Source organism: Dryas octopetala, chromosome 5 (genome assembly GCF_963921425.1).
Source record: "Dryas octopetala chromosome 5, drDryOcto1.1, whole genome shotgun sequence".
Classification (NCBI taxonomy): Eukaryota; Viridiplantae; Streptophyta; class Magnoliopsida; order Rosales; family Rosaceae; genus Dryas; species Dryas octopetala.
In genome coordinates, this window is record NC_141370.1 from 12,182,483 (window position 1) to 12,201,960 (window position 19,478).

A 19,478-nucleotide genomic window follows, 5' to 3' on the forward strand; every position below is an offset into this window, starting at 1 on the left:
AAATTCATCTCTTTCTTTTAGACTGACAAATTAATCTTTTTTTACTTTTATTTTGACTAGTTCGTCTAGAGAAATTAACTTTCTTACAATAAAGATTCGTGATGTGACATTATTAACAAAAAGAAAGAGTTGGAACATTAAAGAGAAAATTACATAAATAGTCTACTTATTATTCGCTAAGTCTCGTATTGGTCCACAAATTTTTTTAAATTCCATATTGGTCCACAAATTATCTGATGTGTGCTATTTTGGTCCAAAATGAACAATTTTGTCTCTTAAAGTCTAAAGTCAACTCATTGGTACAAAACTAAGGGGCATAATTGTCTAATTTTGCATGATTTGGACCAAAATGAAACACATCAAACAATTCGTAGACTAATATAGAATTTCAAAAAATATGTGGACCAAAATGAGACTTAGCGAATAATAAGTGGACCAATTATGTAATTTCCTCGAATATTGAAATTTAAGATCCACTAATTGATTTTGTAGCTACCTTTCACAACATCGATCAGTGGGCACTGGTAGGGACAAATTCCATCTCTTTCTTTTAGAATTTGGAAAATTAATTTTTTTTTTTACTTTTATTTTGACAAATTCGTCTAGAGAAATTAACTTTCTTGCAATAAGGATGGGTGATATGACATTATTAAAAAAGAGAGAGAGAATTTTGGAACATTGAAATTTAGGATCCACACTCCTCTCTATTGGTAATGTCACATCATTAATTCATGCTACCATGAAAGTTTTTCTCCTTAAACTAAAAAAGTTTATAAATAATATAATATGTGTCAGCTGTCCTAACAACTTAATTACCATCATCTTTGCCCCATTGGTGAAAGATGCATCTTGTCTTGTAAATTTCTTTTTAATTAGTCAAAACAGTATTGTTAGAATTGATTGCTTAATAAACGAAAATGGGGCAGACTCTAATGCAGATGAACAGTAAATAGGTTTGAATGCATGCGCCGACATGGTGCGGACACGGTGTCGACACATCCTCAACTGGCTGCAACACATCTTGATTTCGTGTGTTGACACCGTATCCGCACCATGTCGACGCCCACATTCATGTTTATTTACTGTTCATCCGCATTAGAGCCTCCACTGAAAAAAAATACAGTAATACCATTTTATGGTTGAAATGCTTAGCAAACAAATATTCAAACCACAACACTTCACATCTAGGCCTTGACAGTGGCAACGTTACCACCGGGTAGGCCTCTTTAGTCTCTTGGTTGTCTCCCATGGATAATTTCTCCATAGCCACATAAGTTATAGGCAAGGCAATGAATTTGGATTATTCTTTCAAATTAATGTGAAACTCATCAATGAATCCATAATATGATCATGGATTCTTTCTGAAGAGACGGAAAATAAATTTAGTTTTTGAAATTTATAGTAAACGTTTGGCCTCTTTCCAGTTTGGCCAATCATTAAATTTTTGTCGACATTTATAGTAAACGTGGTTCTACATTATTATAGCTCATCATGATTTTTAGTAGCTACCATAGACAAAACACATCATCAATATATCAACGATCTCACAATTCTCATTGCATGCTTTAGATATAAATATATATCTTTGTAATCAGTACACGGGCCTTTTCAGGGGCTTTTATAGACTCTTCAGGGATTGTCATCTCTTCTAGGATGATTTGTGTACAGAATGTGGATCTTTAAATTTAATTAATTGGGCTTGTGTGGACCATTTCATACACTCTCCACTTCTGGGGAGCTAAATTTTGGAACCTATAGATTTGTCACGCTTCAGGCGTGCAATAAACCATTTTCCGCCAAATTGATGGACTACCATGTTAGGACATCAATCCATGTTGACATATATAAAACTTCCATATGTGACTTTGCAGTTTCGTTGTATATATATGCATCTAGCTTTCAAATAAATGCATTCACTAGATTTGAATTATCATTCATATCTCATTTCCATATTGAATGGTATGAAAAAGACTAGTATATGCATATTATGCTATTTCACGCCGTTCGTTAGGAACGGTCATTTCTCCCCCTAACGGCGGGAAAATTTTCATAAGTGCATATATAAAAATCAATAGAGTGAGTGGTTATACAGACTCAAATGCTTATATAACTTCAGGTTATATAAAGACGAAACATAACCAGGTTTGCAATGCACATATATGAAACTTCTGGTTTCAAATAATTCTTCAGCATCTAACATCAAGTTATAATGTGAATCAATAAATTAATTATGAACAACTATAAACATATATGCTAATATGTTCTAAATTAAAGCTATGAAACTTTCAAGTTCATTAAAAGTCATGAAACTTCAAGTTTCTATACAAAATATAAGCAGAACTTCGGGTTCTTAAATGTTGTTAAAGTATAGAACTACAAGCTTATATGAATAAAGGCTTTATGCTTAATCTAAACTTAATCAAGAACTTCAGGTTTATAAAAAAAATTATGGAGTTAAGAAAAATTTGAGTTCTAAATCATGGAATGATAGATCAAAGAACTTCTGGTTCAATTTGATTCTATAACATAGAGCATGAAAATCAAGGAACTTCAGGTTCTGACTTGATTAAGTAATGCACATTGAACTACAAATTTTAATCAATCATAAGTTAGCTAGGTTCTATCGCATCTCCAAATTTTATCCACTTCTGATAAATAAACAAAATGTCAAAGAATTTCAGGTTCTTATTTGACTGTTTAATGTAGAACTACATGTTCTGATCATATTTTTTATGAACTTCAAATTTCTCAGGTTTTAAGTAAAACCAAGGAATAAGGAACTTCACGTTGTATGCGTTAGAATATCAATTTCTAAGTTTGATCTCTTCATTCCGTGATAGAATGCATAAATACAGTATAGATCAAAGATTTAGAACTTCAAGTTCTATTTAAAGAAAATGATATAGCCAACTAATAATATGTTCCCATGTATTCCTAAAACCTCAAATTTGAAGTAGGTTAGAACTTCAGGTTCTAAATATTTGCTCTTCAAAAGTCATAACATGAACATTATATCCACATTAGCATATTTATGAAACTTCAGGTTTCAATTAGATTATATGATAAGGAACTTCAGGCCCTTATAATAATTAAGGTCAATGAACTTTAGGTCCTTGTACGATAAGAAATAAAGAACTTTGGGTCCCTATCTTATTTAGTTGTCTAATAATTGAGGCATTTTGCACTCATTCGAGTGTATAAGAATTGAGTCACACTTGATTCTCATGAAGTGAGGCACCTTTGGCTCTCATGAAGTGAGGCACCTTTTGCTTTCATGATTATATAATGATTGAGGAACTTCACACCCTCAATTGATTTTGGCAAGATTAAGAAATTTTCAAACCTTTAATCAATTGTATAAGAATCGAGGCATTTTTAGCCCTCAATAATATCATTAAGGATCTTCTGGCCCTTAATTGATTTTATTTTTAAGATCAAGAAACTTTTATACTAATCTTATTTGTGAGATAAAACGATTTTGTGATATACAATATTAGAGCACTAAAATGAAATATAAGAATTGAATCATATCTGTGAATATGATTAAATATAAATATTTAAATCAAATCAGATAAAGAAACATAATTTAAAATGTCATCTGATTATAATAACATAAACTAATAAAATAGAATTATATTTAAGAAGAATCGGCTGCAATACTCAAACAATAGATAGTAATTGATCATAATGATTTTGATCAAACCTCTCTTTGCGTTGTTCCACCCATCAATTAGATGAATTCAAAAGGCATGTTAAAACAAAACCCTTTAAGAAAATATTAATATATACCCATAAACACTACTGATGTACACAACTCAAAAGTATAATAGCACAGGACGATATATTAAAGAATTGATCATGTACGTGGCTATGTAACTTCATGAAAAAGGTTAACATAGCTATAAAGATCCACATGCATGCAATTAAATGTAAGATCTCTAGAACAGCGTTAGAACTTTATGAATTATGAATCAACAAAGAAATACAGATCAAATCAAATACAAGAGATATACGCGTGCACATGTTATGTATTTACTCAAGAGATATGCATAGATAATATATATACAAGTTAAGAAAATTCTGGAACTTGTAGATTAACCTACACAACCCAATCAAAGACAAATTTCTTTGAGGGTGAGAAACAATATACAAGTCAATCGATCCTATTCAAATAGAGAACCCAATCATATATGATATATATTATATGGTATGTGATTATAATTATATCATGAGCCATTTACAACCCCCAATACATTAAACGAAAGGAAGAGCAATATATGATTGGAATTGAAAGACTTCCAAGGAGTATGTATTATATATGAATAGCATATATGTGCATATGATTTGTAATACTGAACACGAGATCAATCTTGGAGTAGAATTTAAATGTAATACCCACATCGCACAATCAAAGTTAAACATCGTTCAAGTTGTGCATATCATGGTGGGTTTGTATAATCAAATATAAGAAAGAGGATCTACATATCAAACCGCAAGCTTATGAAATAAAATAAATCTCTAGATCAAGAGTATTGGACATTAGCAACTATGTTGCTCCATATGGCTCTTAAATCTAGCAAAGTTTATAAGAAAATAAAATACAGGAGAGACTATCGTGTTGATAACGTGTTATAAAATAAAGAGAAATGTAGAGAACATAAGAGAGAATTGGGGAGGAATCAGAGCCACCTTCTCATTCACATAAGGCCTCTATTTATAGGCACTTGGATGACCTGGGATAAACCCTTAAGGTCTCCTATTTTACAATGAATTGGACTCCTCTTAATTATCTATACAATTACTTTAGATAATACAGGAGATAAATATTAAACATGATAATGGACATCCACATAATTAATGATATTTACAACAATTTTAAGCTTGTTTTAGTTTTTTTTTTTTTTTTCCCTGAGGTAAACTTGAGTTATCTCTTCTCTCTTTTTCGTGTTGTTTCCTTTCTGCTTTTATTTGTTATATATGTTGTTTGTTGGGTCTCTGTCTTCAAACTTCAACGAAGTTTGTTTTAGTAGAAATGCTTACTAGCAAACAAAAATTCAAGGATTGTAATATTGTATGATTTGTCTCACATTATTAGTGACACGACACCACAATATTATAGCGACAGTAGTTTACAATAGAAGAGCTTTGGCCTTGGTGGTGGCAACAGTAGCGCACTCAGTTTGCATCAATTGGCCAATGGAATCACCAATGTCAGCCACTGTAGTGACCATCGGTGGGGACTGTGGCCAATGCATCCAACCTCTTTGGTTCTTTGGTTCGTGAGTCAGCACAGCAGCTTGTATTTACTTGGCCACCCACCATGCAATATTGCAATCCAAATAAATTCTTGCTCACCTTATTTGGTACTAATTTTGTATTTATATTCAAAATAAGGTATTTTGAATTCAAGTTTTAATTATTTTAAAATTTAAAATTTAGCATATAGAATTTTATTGAAAAATACCTAAATAAAATTCTAAACCACATTATTTAAACATAAACACAAAATGATCAAAGTAAACAGCAAAATGATCGGCAAAGAGTTCAGACGCCCTGTAATCACATGAGTCTAATTGTATTTGTATGTGACTATGTGTACATATGTAATAATAAATAAAGAATTCTTCTTCGCACAAAAGGTAGCAATCTCAAGTCTCAAAAGCAATTCTTACAGGAAGAAATGTCTCAAAAGCAATAATGGCAGATAGATTAGTGGGTTAGAAGGTTAATTGGCCTAGAATTATATTCAATGCGAACGTCCGTCCGTACCTGATCGAGCCTAAATTGGCCTAATCATCCGATTAATAAATGATGTTCTTTGTTTTTTCAATCGGTGTCCTTATTTTTTAAATTATCCATCATTTTCTTCATTATTAATCAATCTACTATAAGAGTCATAAGACTAAACAATAGAAATGGAAAAGATCAAAACGTAAGTCCTTTAGGAAAAAACAAAAACTATAACATTTTCTAGCTTCCATCAAATCCATAGTTATCAAGAGAAAGTTGGTACAAACTTTATCTCTCTCTCTCTCTCTCTCTCTCTCTCTCTCTCTCTCTCTCTCACGCACACTGTGCAGATCTAGTATGAGCTCTCACTCCGATTTGGCTTTGAGGAGATCATGAAGACCTGATGATCATATAGAGGCCCGTTTGGGATTGTTGTGGAGGATCCAAAAATTATTTTGGATGACAATTCTCAATCACCCACAACAATTTTGGTGTTTGATAAAAAAATGAAAAAGTGTTTTGCCCTATAATTCTCAACTTCCCACATCAAAAATAGAAAGGAAGTTTGTAGGTGCTTTTGAAAGCTGCTGCAGTAAATCACAGCAATAATGAAAATTTTATTTTACCCATAATATCCTTATTTTAGTAATTATAAATAGCCACAGTAGTTTTACATTACAATTTACCAAACACCTTCATACTATTTTTTGTACTCACAGCACTTTTGAAAATATAGTTTACCAAACACTCAACTGTTTTACTTCACAGCTGACTTTATTTCATAACTACTTTACTTCACAGCTGTTTTTTTTCACAGCAATCCAAACTAAGTTAGAGGTGAAGAAAACATGGAACAGTTACAATATGGTGGGACAATAACAATCCGACTTGTTCGATACCCATTACATGCTTCAATTCTCTCTTTACCAATTTCATTAACTACATCTAAACCCATACCTCATCTTCATCGCTCCTAGGAACCCAGTCGTTTGTTGCAGGGTTGCTTCTGAAACCCATACGCACTACCCCATTTGTACCACCATGGCTTTCACTTTCAGGAAACCGAATATCGTACCCATCTAATTCGCTGTGATCCACCCTTATAAACCCACTTCCAGTCTGTCCAATTTAATCCAATTCAATCAAATCCAGACCCAGAAAACAAAATCCATAAACACACTAAAACAGAGTACATATTAGAACAAAAATAAAATCCTCGGACCAGCCCTGAGTTCGTTGACTCAGGGCATTAGTCTGGCTTCCTTGATTCAATGCTTTGATTGGGAGAGAGTTGGTGAAAAGAAAATGGACATGACTGAAATTGTAGGACTGGCACTGAGTAAAGGCGTGCCATTGGAGGCTATGTGCAAAGCACGCCCCATCTTCAACAAAATTCTCTCTTAATCTCTATGAGAAATGTCAGGTTTTATTATAAAATTATGTTTATTTTGATTAGCAACTTGAACTCGTTAGTGTGAATAAAGAGAACTTGCACGTTTAACAGTCCACATTGGGTTAACAAAGGGGTCGGATGGATAACTGAGCCATTTGATCAGTCTTTAAAGGCCTTAATTCTAGTTGTGTCAAATATGCAAACATGCAAAACGTGCAATCCAAATTGCATCACGCATGCACTGACGCACGCATTAATTCCAAACAAATCCATTTAGAACACGCACTCCCTGACATTAGAGTTAAATATATGTATTTAAGTTATCCAACTGATCAATTAATTTACTACATTGTCACACATACCACCCTTCATAGCTTCAATTACTCCCCTTATAAATACAACACATTATATCAACCAAGCAAAAGCAACTTCATCATGGAAGATATTGTGTTCTACACATCCCTCTCCCTTATCCTCTTCCTCTTCACTTTCAAGTTTCTCCTCCAATCAAAACGATGGCGTTACACAAACCTCCCACCAAGCCCACGCTCCCTCCCAATCATCGGCCACCTCCATCTCCTAAAACACCCAATCCACCGCACCTTCCACCGCCTATCCCAAAAACACGGCCCCATTTTCTCTCTCTGGTTCGGCTCACGTCGCGTGGTTATAATCTCATCATCCTCAGCAGTAGAAGAATGTTTCACCACCAACGACATCGTTTTGGCGAACCGCCCTCGCCTCCTCATGGGCAAGCACCTCGGCTACAACTACACCAGCATGGTGGATTCCCCCTACGGCGACCACTGGCGCAACCTCCGCCGCATCGGCGCCGTGGAGATCTTCTCCACCGTCCGCCTGAATAACTTCTCGGGCATCCGAAAGGACGAAGTCAAGCACTTACTCCGAAAACTATCCCAAAACTCCCTCCAAGACTTGGCCAAAGTGGAGCTGAAGTCGATGTTTTCCGAGCTGACCTTCAACATCATAATGAGGATGGTGGCGGGGAAGAGGTACTACGGTGATGACGTGGCGGACAAGGACGAGGCCAGGCAATTCAGGGAGATCATGTTGGAGGCGTTTCACTACGGCGGGGCCGAGAACGCAGAAGATTTCTTGCCCATCTTGGATTGGATTGGGTTTGGTGGGTATGGGAAGAAGGTGATCAACTTGGCCAAGAGGACAGATGGGTTCTTACAAGGTCTGATTGATGAGCATCGCAGTAAGAGTAAATCGGAGGGTGGAAATTCGTCCAACACCATGATCGACCATTTGCTTTCTCTGCAGGAGTCACAGCCTGAGTACTACACCGATCAAATTATCAAGGGGCTTATTATGGTTAGTACAAATTCTCTCTCTTATACAGTAAGCTTTTGCATTTGCCGCATTTATTTATTTATTTATTTTTTATTCGTAACAGGAGTTTGTTTTTGTTCGGTGTCTGTGTCACAGACATATTTATTAAAATCATTTCCCTTTAAAATTATTTGGTTGCACTTGCACTCTCATCCGGCTACTCCAGCTTTCAACTTTAATTAGAGTCGGGTTGCAGTCACTGTTTTCGTTGTGGTTTTTCTTTTTCTCTACACAAAAGAAATTTCAGAATATTAGATTTGAAAAAAAAAAAAAAAAAAAAAAAGACAATCACAATCATGTGTACTACTTTTAGATTAAGGTCCATATCCTGAACCTGAAGTGCCCAATCACAATTAGATGAAGCTGCACGATGGTGACTTTTACCTGTCTAGTATAATCAAAATGCAGAGAGGATATTAAATTGTTACATTTCTGCAGCTTCTAAGCACTATATATGCTGTCATTAATAAGTGCACTCCAAGTGTAATTCCTCATTTCCTCTAGTATTACTCATATAAAGCCACGTCGCATTAAATAAAGTTGTTTTTGTACTAATTTTCAGGTCTTGTTATTGGCGGGTACGGATACATCAGCAGTGACATTAGAATGGGCCATGTCCAATTTGCTCAACAATCCTCATGTGTTGAAAAAGGTTAGAGCCGAATTGGATGCTGAACTTAGCCAAGAACGCTTAGTGGACGAACCTGAAATGTCCAAACTACCCTACCTCCAAAGCATCATCTCCGAGACTCTCCGATTGTACCCACCCGCCCCGTTGCTAGTCCCGCATTTCTCATCTGATGACTGCACTGTTGAGGGATTCGATGTTCCACGTGGCACGATGGTATTGGTCAATGCATGGGCCATACACAGAGACCCTAAGTTGTGGGATGATCCTGAAAGCTTCAAGCCCGAGAGGTTCGAAAGCGGTGCGGATGAGTCATACAAGCTCATGCCTTTTGGGCTGGGAAGAAGGGTTTGTCCTGGATCGGGCTTGGCCCAACGTATGGTGGGCTTGACTCTTGGGTCATTGATTCAATGCTTTGAGTGGGAGAGAGTTAGTGAGAAGGAGATTGATATGACTGAAGGTAAAGGACTTACCATGCCTAAATTTGTGCCATTGGAAGCCATGTGTAAAGCACGCCCAATTGTCAATAAGGTTCTTTATTGAATTACGGGTGATGGTTAAAACTGTGTCAACAAATTAAGTAGATTAGCTGAAAGATATAAATAAAGTACTGTAATTTAGGACAGATGCATCAAGTCTATTGCAATAACCTTTTTTTTAACTAGCGAGTATGTTTTTTATTATTGTAATTGTATTCATGTAAGTTTTTGGTTCTTCAATCATTTGTATCTTTTTTTTTTTTTTCCATATCAATCATTTCTATCTTTGTATGTATGAGTTTTGTTGAGAAAATAAGAGAGGACAATGATTGATTTTGTAACTGCCTTTCATAACATCAGTGGGCACTGGTAGGGACAAATTCATCTCTTTATTTTAGACTAACAAATTAATCTTTTTTTACTTTTATTTTGACTAGTTCGTCTAGAGAAATTCACTTTCTTACAATAAAGATTCGTGATGTTACATTATTAACAAAAAGAAAGAGTTGGAACATTGAAGAGAAAATTACATAAATAGTCTACTTATTATTCGCTAAGTCTCGTATTGGTCCACAAATTTTTTTAAATTCCATATTGGTCCACAAATTATCTGATGTGTTCCATTTTGGTTCAAAATGAACAATTTTGTTTCTTAAAGTCAACTCATTGGTACAAAACTAAGGGGCATAATTGTCTAATTTTTCCTGATTTGGACCAAAATGGAACACATCAAACAATTCGTAGACTAATATAGAACTTCAAAAAATTTGTGGACCAAAATGAGACTTAGCGAATAATAAGTGGACCAATTCTGTAATTTCCTCGAATATTGAAATTTAAGATCCACTAATTGATTTTGTAGCTACCTTTCACAACATCGATTAGTGGGCACTGGTAGGGACAAATTCCATCTCTTTCTTTTAGAATTTGGCAAATTAATTTTTTTTTACTTTTATTTTGACAAATTCGTCTAGAGAAATTAACTTTCTTGCAATAAGGATGGGTGATATGACATTATTAAAAAAGAGAAAGAGAATTTTGGAACATTGAAATTTAGGATCCACACTCCTCTCTATTGGTAATGTCACATCATTAATTCATGCTACCATGAAAGTTTTTCTCCTTAAACTAAAAAAGTTTATAAATAATATAATATGTGTCAGCTGTCCTAACAACTTAATTATCATCATCTTTGCCCCATTGGTGAAAGATGCATCTTTGTCTTGTAAATGTCTTTTTAATTAGTCAAAACAGTATTGCTAGAATTGATTGCTTAATAAACGAAAATGGGGCAGACTCTAATGCAAATGAACAGTAAATAAGTTTAAATGCATGCGCCGACATGGTGCGGACACGGTGTCGACTCATCCTCAACTGGCTGCAACACATCTCGATTTCGTGTGTCGACACCGATCCGCACCATGTCGACGCCCACATTCATGCTTATTTACTATTTATCCGCATTAGAGCCTCCACCGAACAAAAATACAGTAATACCATTTTATGGTTGAAATGCTTAGCAAGCAAATATTCAAACCACAACACTTCACATCTAGGCCTTGACAGTGGCAACGTTACCACCGGGTGGGCCTCTTTAGTCCTTTGGTTGTCTCCCATGGATAATTTCTCCATAGCCATGAATCAATATCTTTCTTTCTGACTCAGCACATCTTCATCAGTTTCAATATCACTAAGAAGAAAGTAGCCATCCATTTTTATCTATCTAGCTATATATACATTTCACAAGCTAATTTACTTAATACCCAGCAAGCAGTTGATCAAGTCGAACAACATCAACATCTAAAAAAAAATCCATATCCATCAAGTCCCCACCATTTTTTCCTTCCCCCACACCGTTCATTCTTTCCCCTATCCGCCCCTCTTCTTTCCCAATCATTGTTTCTTCCTCCCATCACGGCAAAGTTCTTCTTTGTTTAATAGCAATGGTCTTCTCAGACTTAGGTTATGGGGATTTCATTTTTTTTTTCTTAATCTCAGGATTTTTTTTGATGGACAAAGTTCTTCTCGAGAAAAAAAGCAATTTCTTAATAATAAATCCACATAAGTTATAGGCAAGGCAATGAATTTGGATTATTCTTTCAAATTAATGTGAAAATCATCAATGAATCCATAATATGATCATGGATTCTTGCTGAAGAGATGGAAAATAAATTGAGTTTTTGAAATTTACAAACAGGGTTAAATTGAGTATTTAACCTATAGGGGTGTGGAGAGAGTAAGTTGAAAATAGTTAATTTCAAGTTATATGGATTTTCCATGTCATTAAGGCACAAATTCTAGAGCTTATAATCTTTTTCCTAAATGCAATCCAGCTTGTATTTACTTGGCCACCCACCATGCAATCCAAATAAATTCTTGCTCACCTTATTTGGTACTAATTTTGTATTTATATTCAAAATAAGGTATTTTGAATTCAAGTTTTAATTATTTTAAAATTTAAAATTTAGCATATAGAATTTTATTGAAAAATACCTAAATAAAATTCTAAACCACATTATTTAAACATAAACACAAAATTAACAACAAAATGATCAAAGTAAACAGCAAAATGATCGGCAAAGAATTCAGACGCCCTGTAATCCCATGAGTCTAATTGTATTTGTATGTGACTGTGTACATATGTAATAATAAATAAAGAATTCTTCTTCGCACAAAAGGTAGCAATCTCAAGTCTCAAAAGCAATTCTTACAGGAAGAAATGTCTCAAAAGCAATAATGGCAGATAGATTAGTGGGTTAGAAGGTTAATTGGCCTAGAATTATATTCAATGCGAACGTCCGTCCGTACCTGATCGAGCCTAAATTGGCCTAATCATCCGATTAACAAATGATGTTCTTTGGTTTTTCAATCGTGTCCTTAATTTTTAAATTATCCATCATTTTCTTCATTATTAATTAATCTACTATAAGACAAAACAATAGAAATGGAAAAGATCAAAACACAAGTCCTTTAGGAAAAAACAAAAACTATAACATTTTCTAGCTTCCATCAAATCCATAGTAATCAAGAGAAAGTTGGTACAAACTCTCTCTCTCTCTCTCTCTCTCTCTCTCTCTCTCTCTCTCTCTCTCACGCACACTGTGCAGATCTAGTATGAGCTCTCACTCCGATTTGGCTTTGAGGAGATCATGAAGACCTGATGATCATATAGAAGAGAAGAAAACATGGAACAGTTACAATATGGTGGGACAATAACAATCCGACTTGTTCAATACCCATTACATGCTTCAATTCTTTCTTTACCAATTTCATTAACTACATCTAAACCCATACCTCATCTTCATCGCTCCTAGGAACCCAGTCGTTTGTTGCAGGGTTGCTTCTGAAACCCATACGCACTACCCCATTTGTACCACCATGGCTTTCACTTTCAGGAAACCGAATATCGTACCCATCTAATTCGGTGTGATCCACCCTTATAAACCCACTTCCTGTCTGTCCAATTTAATCTAATTTAATCAAATCCAGACCCAGAAAACAAAATCCATAAACATACTAAAACAGAGTACATATTAGAAAAAAAAAAAAAATGTACCATGTGATGCTCTTTGTCAATGGAATTCAGTTCCTTGTAGTATTGGGTATCCACAAACTCATCTTGTACCGTAGCAGCTCCCTCATCCGAGAGTATAAACTGTGAAATCTTCACAATTAGTCAGAGAAATTAAGCAACGAAAATCGAAGAATTAATTGCAGAAATATTACTACAGACATGGGATTGGGACTGGAGAGAGCGAAGCTTGTGAAGCTCAGGAATGGGTTGGTTCGAGATGGAGTCAACTGGGGTTGGTGTTGTTGTTGTTGAAAATGAACCGGGTTCGCTTCGATTTGGCTTCGTGGGTCGCTTTGGGGCCGTAGAGTCGAACTGAGCTCTGATCTGGCTGGCGATTTTGAGCTGCTGATCAGCGTCCAAAACGTCGTCGCTCCGGCTTGGCTTCGTCACCGTCGTCCGCTGACCCACCATGATGATTGTTTTACTTTTCTTTGATGTTGCAGTTTGATGTATTCACTTTTGTTTGATGGTGGTCTGTTTTTATAGAAGAGAGCAATGAACTGAAACCATGGGCCAATTGCCGAAAGTCTGAAACCGCTTGCTTGCAATTCGACCGGTTTTTGTGGATGGTGAGAAATGGTGTGTGCTCTGACTGGGCCTCGAAAAAGGGCTTCTCACTGGGCCTACTTGCTGCTGTCTTTCCAAAATCTGAGGCCCGGATACTTGGTTGGTTTGGCAACAAAACATTTTAAGGGCTTGTTTGGCAGTTGTTTTACAAATCTTAAAAGCGCTTTTATATAGTCAAACGCGCTTTTGATTGTGTTTGGTACCCAATATAAAAAGTGCTTTTAGGTTTTAAAAGTATTTGGAAGCTCTTCCTAAGGAAGCACCTATCAAGAAGCGTCTCCAAATGCATTCACAAGAAGCACTTGGATTTTTTTAAAAAAAAATTTATATCTTTCTAATAAAAGCACTTATAGTGAAAGTGCAACTGAGTCAAAGCGTTTTCTACAGAAGCACTCCCAAACAAACCTACCCTAAATCTTTTTCAATATTTTTTTTCGGCCAAGAAGCCTTTTTCAATGTTTTTTTTTTTTTTTTGTCTTAATAGTTATGCATTAAAACAGCCCAAAAGTATAAAAAATACAAAGCTAGAGAGCTTCACAACAAAACAAGCACCTAACAAAAAGTCCAAACAAATATGCCTAACCAAACAAAAGTCCTAACTCTAGGCAAAATGGGTGGTTCAGGAGAACCACACCGCCTTTTTCAATGTTAGATGACAGAAATGATAGCTTGTTATCCAATTGCCATTTTACCACCATGCATTTATTGGACTATATACATTTTAAAAATTGTCTTTCATAGTGTTGGAGAAAATAAGACTTGATTAGAGCATTAACATCATTTCATATTGGAAATGTGAAGAGTAATAATTGTATATAAGGAATTAAACTATACACATTAATGTCAAGACCTGTTGATAAACTCCATATTTTTTTGGTATCGCAGGTAGCTAAATTAGAAGAAATATCTGTGCGACTATGGCATAACAGATGGTAATCCTGAATAGAAAATTCAAATAGTAATATCTTATCACATGTATTACTTGTCCTCATAATTAATCTTGTTGGGTGGGGGAGAGTTTACAAGGAACTCTTCAAGGTATCAAAATTGCCGCAAAACAAAGTAAACCAGGGCATGGGCCAGGTATCCCAATTCTGTGCTTGGGGATATGAGATGAAATTGGTTTATGAATTCATGGAAAATGGGATTTTGAGACTTCATCTCTATGATTCAAATGGAAACTCTGAATGTTCATCAACAGGTTCCAGATTATCTTGGAAGCAAAGACTTGAAATTTAATTGTATTGGTTCAGCAGAGAGGGTCATCACTCTTCCCTACCCACACAAAGGTTCACTAATTGTGTATTGGTTCGACTAACATCTTGCTTGATGAGCATTATGCAACTAAACAGAGAGCCATACAAGGACAACACAACAAATATACATCTCCCAGTTAAGTATATTCTGATTCTCCCATTCAAGTTTTTGGTAATGTCAATATAAACTGGATTAAGTTTAGGATTACTGTTCTGTTGGTAGTCATTAGTATAGCTTCATTTGCACAATCTTCTTTTGGTTTCTAGTTTACTATTTATTAATCCAGACTCTAGGGGTTGAAAAAATGTAGTCAAATAGTGTCTCATAGTGCCTTTTTGGGGACCACCGGTATTTCTGCTATTCTCATCCAAATGCAAAAGACAGTGATCCCAGTCATCCAACTTTTTACTGGTGGACGGTATTTTAGTCAATTATATGAACCAAAAAGAATTGAAAAAACCAAAAATGTCCTCTGTTGTATTTGCTTAGTCTATGAAATTCGAAGGATATTTAAATAAATCCACCATAAATTTGCTTGTTATTTTCTAATTGAAATTTGCCTGGTCGATATTTCAACTTCAAAGTCGCTGCTTTTCCTATTCCAAGTCTTCATCTTGCATAATTCCATGGTCATTCAACTCCAAAGTCCACCAACCATCCTCAGATGGGCACTAAATCCTAGGCCATAATTCAGCAAAACCCATCAAGTCCATCAATGGAAAATCTTCATTACTACAAAACCCATATCCCTATATTTCCTCTGCTTGTTTTTCTCCTCCACTTCTCATCCCTTCACTTTCTGTGTTTAGAATCTTTAGATTATCCCCCAGATGAGTATTTCATCAATTGTGGGTCAAAAGCTACTATAAACGGCACTAACCGGAGTTTCATTGGGGACTCGAATTCTGGTTCTGTCTCTTTCTCTAAGGAAAGCGAGGCCATCACAGCCAACCAGTTGCTAAATGCTTCTCTCTACCAGACAGCAAGAGTTTTCAGGCAACACTCCCACTACCAGTTCAAGATCACTGAAAACGGTACTTATCTTGTACGCCTGCATTTTTTTGCTTTCTCCTCCTCAACAAGTAATCTCTCCACAGCTCTTTTTGATGTTTCGGCTTCTGGGTTCAAATTGTTGAGCAATTTCACTGCCAAGAATAGTAGCAACTCTCCTATAATAAAGGAATTCTTTCTTGGCATAAACAGTAGCTCATTTACAATATGTTTTACACCTCAAGCATCATCTTTGGCATTTATAAATGCTATTGAAGTCTTCCTTGCCCCTGGAAGTTTCAGCCCTGAGAATTACAGCAGTAATCTCCCTTTAGTTCTGCATACAATTTACAGAGTGAATGTTGGAGGCCCACCATATACACCAGATAATGACACAATATGGAGAAATTGGGATACAGATGATAGATTTCTCTCGAGTCCAAACTCTGCAATACCAGTTTCCAAAGCCAAGACGCTTAAGAGATATGTTGATCAATATGTTGCCCCAGATATGGTTTACCTGACTGCCAGACGATCCAATTCCTCCTCCTACACAACTTGGTCTTTTAATGTGAGTAGGAAAAATGCCAGGCACCTTGTCCGGGTTCACTTGTGTGACATTTTTAGTGCAACCGATGGCATTATAATATTTGACTTGTTTTTAGATGGAAAGAGGTTCGATCTCCTTCATTTTTATCCGAACACTCCTATATTCAAAGATTTTGTGGTGGATTCCACAAAGTCTGGACTCATTAACATCAGTATTGCCCCTCGGAGTAGTACAGATCCTGATAATATCACTGCCTTTCTAAATGGGTTGGAAATATTGGAGGTAATGGAGGAATCGGCTTCAATTTGTAGTGTGAAAGCACCCAAGAAGATAATTGTGGCTCTTGTGGTTGGTTTAGTTGTTGGAGGCGTGTTTCTTATCTGCATTTTGGTCATTGGATTCTTGTTTAGATTGAAACACAGAAAGGCAAAGCCGGATGAAGCTTCGGAATGGTCAGCAATGCCTCCAAATGGTGGAGGGAGTTCCCAAGGCTGGGTAACCATTCATGGCTCTCCTATCACTAATCTACATCTTGGGTTGAAGATACCTTATGCTGAAATTCAGCATGCAACAAAAAACTTTGACAAAAAATTTCTGATAGGTGAGGGTGGCTTTGGGGATGTTTATAGAGCCACTCTCTTGGATGGTACAAAAGTGGCTGTGAAGAGAGGTAAGCGAGATCGACAAGGGTCAGACCAAGGCCGTCCAGAGTTCCAAACAGAGATCATGGTTTTGTCCAAGATTCGACACCGCCATCTTGTTTCCTTAATTGGGTACTGTGATGAAAGGTCTGAGATGATACTGGTCTATGAATTCATGGAAAAAGGGTCCTTGAAAGACCATTTGTATGATTCAAAGTTGCTGCCTCCTTTGTCATGGAAGCAAAGACTTGAAATCTGCATTGGTGCAGCAAGGGGTCTTCATTACCTCCACACAGGTGCTGCTGGAGGCATCATTCACCGAGATGTCAAGTCCACCAACATATTGCTTGATGAAAACCATGTTGCTAAAGTTGCTGACTTTGGCCTTTCAAAGTCTGGTCCTCTTGATGAAACCCATGTCAGCACAGCTGTCAAAGGGACTTTTGGTTACCTTGATCCTGAGTACATGATGTCCCAACAGCTGACAGAAAAATCGGATGTTTACTCATTCGGGGTGGTTCTTCTCGAGGTGTTGTGTGCAAGACCTGCCATCGATCCAATGCTTCCAAGAGAGCAAATCAACTTAGTTGAATGGTGCATGCTTTGCAAGAGCAAAGGGTTGCTTGAACAGGTTGTTGACTCTTCTATCAAGGGTCAGATTGATCCCAGTTCACTGAGAAAATTTAGTGAGACGGCGGAGAAGTGTTTGCAAGAAGATGCTTATGATAGGCCTACAATGGGCGATGTGCTGTGGGACTTGGAGTATGCATTGCAGCTCCAGCAAACAGCAAGGCACAGAGAACCCCATGAAGACAGCACAGCCAATGCTTCATCAGCATTTGTGTTGCCAAATGCTGAGCCTTTTGCTTCATTTAGTTCCACAATCAACAGAGATGATGATATGAGGAACGATGAGTCGGGCATAACAGAAAATGAAATTTTCTCCCAGTTGAGAATGGGTGATGCCAGATAAATTTGATCAGTTTGTGAGGTGTATTAATTAACCTTGTTTGAGTGTTTTTAGCCAGTAAAGCTAAGTTAGCCTAGTTAGGTGTGTCTTGTTAATTTTAATCCTATATTTGAATGTATTGGCACTTCTCTCATCTTTAAGATGCGATATAAATATAATAGTAAGTTCTGTATGTATTAGCAGTGCTTTCTCATCATTTACATATTTTGTGATCGTTTTTTTTTTTTTTTTTTTGAGTTAAATTTATTTTGCACCCTCCAAGTTTTTCACTATGCACCCGAACCTTTAAACTCTACAATGTACAACCTTAAGTTATCTCCGTCTAGTCATCCATTAGTTTGATTGTATGTTGACCATCAATTCAGCTGTTTTTGCTTACATGGCCGCTTTGGGACCCATTTTGTCGAGTGCAACAGTTAATTGACAACAGTTAATATAACTAAACAATTTTTGATTGATATAATTTTTTACAGAGATGATCTTTAATAGGTTATTTAAAAAATGAACATTTTCGATCATGCACCGGCATTACTGAAATTAAAATTTGGGAGAGTAGGGTGACCTTGGGGTACCCTCAAGGGGTGACCCAAATACTGTTCTTAATAAATTTTGATATAATAATGAGGTGAGAGAAAATCTTTTTCTTATAAACTTACCCTTTCTTTCTTAATTCTCACGCTTTCTCTCCCCTTTATTTTTATTTTTCCTTTTTTTTAGTAAATATTTAATTTTATTTCTTGTTTGACACTCTATGTCTTTTCAACTTTCATTTTCTTTAGTAAAAACAAGCTACATGTTCCCTTCTAATTTATTTGTTGCTACAGAGTACAAATTTCATTGGCGGGCTGCTGCTATCTTCCATTATATAATAATTATATAGGTACGATTGTTCTTTTGAGTAACTGATAAGGCTTAATTTTCTTTCTTTGGTTCTTTTATGGCTTTTCTGGATAGAACCATGGCCATTACTTTTTCAATCTTTACTATTTATTATAATTCTTTAATCGTTCGCCCAATTTATAAAAAAATTGATATACAGCCGCAAGAAGCCATGAAAATGATCAAGATGATCATAATGACTTTTGTCGCCCAATATAAACCATGTTCCGCATAAACTTGTGCAGCAACTCTGGAGCCATTACACGTCCAAAATCAAAGCCAAAGTTCTAAATTACCAGTTGCCTATTTTTGTCAATATATATGGGAATAGATAGGTCCCATACTATCAACCTATAGCAAATCGATATACTCTTGAGCTTAATTGTATTGTTAGAAAATTTTTGGATTTAATATATTTATTATATTTTTGTGCATATTTCCAAGAAGAAGCTGCCACAATCTTC

The 19,478-nt window shown here is 35.9% G+C and overlaps 3 protein-coding genes across 3 annotated transcripts; 2 read left to right on the forward strand and 1 right to left on the reverse strand.

The window, feature by feature from the left end:
* Positions 1–7,465: 7,465 nt before the first annotated feature.
* Positions 7,466–9,706, forward strand: LOC147284372 (cytochrome P450 81Q32-like). The gene is made up of 2 exons (XM_086243048.1): positions 7,466–8,461; positions 9,042–9,706. The coding sequence occupies exons 1-2, from the start codon at positions 7,559–7,561 to the stop codon at positions 9,648–9,650; spliced, it is 1,512 nt and encodes a 503-aa protein (XP_086099174.1). The 5' UTR covers positions 7,466–7,558; the 3' UTR covers positions 9,651–9,706.
* A 2,945-nt stretch (positions 9,707–12,651) lies between these two features.
* MEE59 (maternal effect embryo arrest 59) lies at positions 12,652–13,639 on the reverse strand. The gene is made up of 4 exons (XM_086243054.1): positions 13,320–13,639; positions 13,143–13,241; positions 12,881–13,042; positions 12,652–12,743 (listed from the first exon to the last, which is right to left on the reverse strand). Exons 1-4 carry the CDS (start codon positions 13,569–13,571, stop codon positions 12,696–12,698), a joined length of 561 nt encoding a protein of 186 aa, XP_086099180.1. The 5' UTR covers positions 13,572–13,639; the 3' UTR covers positions 12,652–12,695.
* A 1,940-nt stretch (positions 13,640–15,579) lies between these two features.
* Positions 15,580–18,307, forward strand: LOC147284374 (putative receptor-like protein kinase At2g23200). The gene has a single exon (XM_086243035.1). It carries the CDS (start codon positions 15,700–15,702, stop codon positions 18,136–18,138), a length of 2,439 nt encoding a protein of 812 aa, XP_086099161.1. The 5' UTR covers positions 15,580–15,699; the 3' UTR covers positions 18,139–18,307.
* The last annotated feature ends 1,171 nt before the right edge of the window (positions 18,308–19,478 follow it).

Excerpts from the sequence above, each read along its gene's own strand:
- LOC147284372 (XM_086243048.1), top strand. The coding sequence starts at position 7,559 with ATGGAAGATATTGTGTTCTACACATCCCTCTCCCTTATCCTCTTCCTC. Across the intron at positions 8,462-9,041 it reads TTATCAAGGGGCTTATTATG|GTCTTGTTATTGGCGGGTAC; the intron begins GTTAGTACAAAT and ends ACTAATTTTCAG.
- MEE59 (XM_086243054.1), bottom strand. The coding sequence starts at position 13,571 with ATGGTGGGTCAGCGGACGACGGTGACGAAGCCAAGCCGGAGCGACGAC. Across the intron at positions 13,242-13,319 it reads CTCTCCAGTCCCAATCCCAT|TTTATACTCTCGGATGAGGG; the intron begins GTCTGTAGTAAT and ends AAGATTTCACAG. Across the intron at positions 12,744-12,880 it reads CTAGGAGCGATGAAGATGAG|GTCTTCATGATCTCCTCAAA; the intron begins GTATGGGTTTAG and ends TATGATCATCAG.
- LOC147284374 (XM_086243035.1), top strand. The coding sequence starts at position 15,700 with ATGGAAAATCTTCATTACTACAAAACCCATATCCCTATATTTCCTCTG.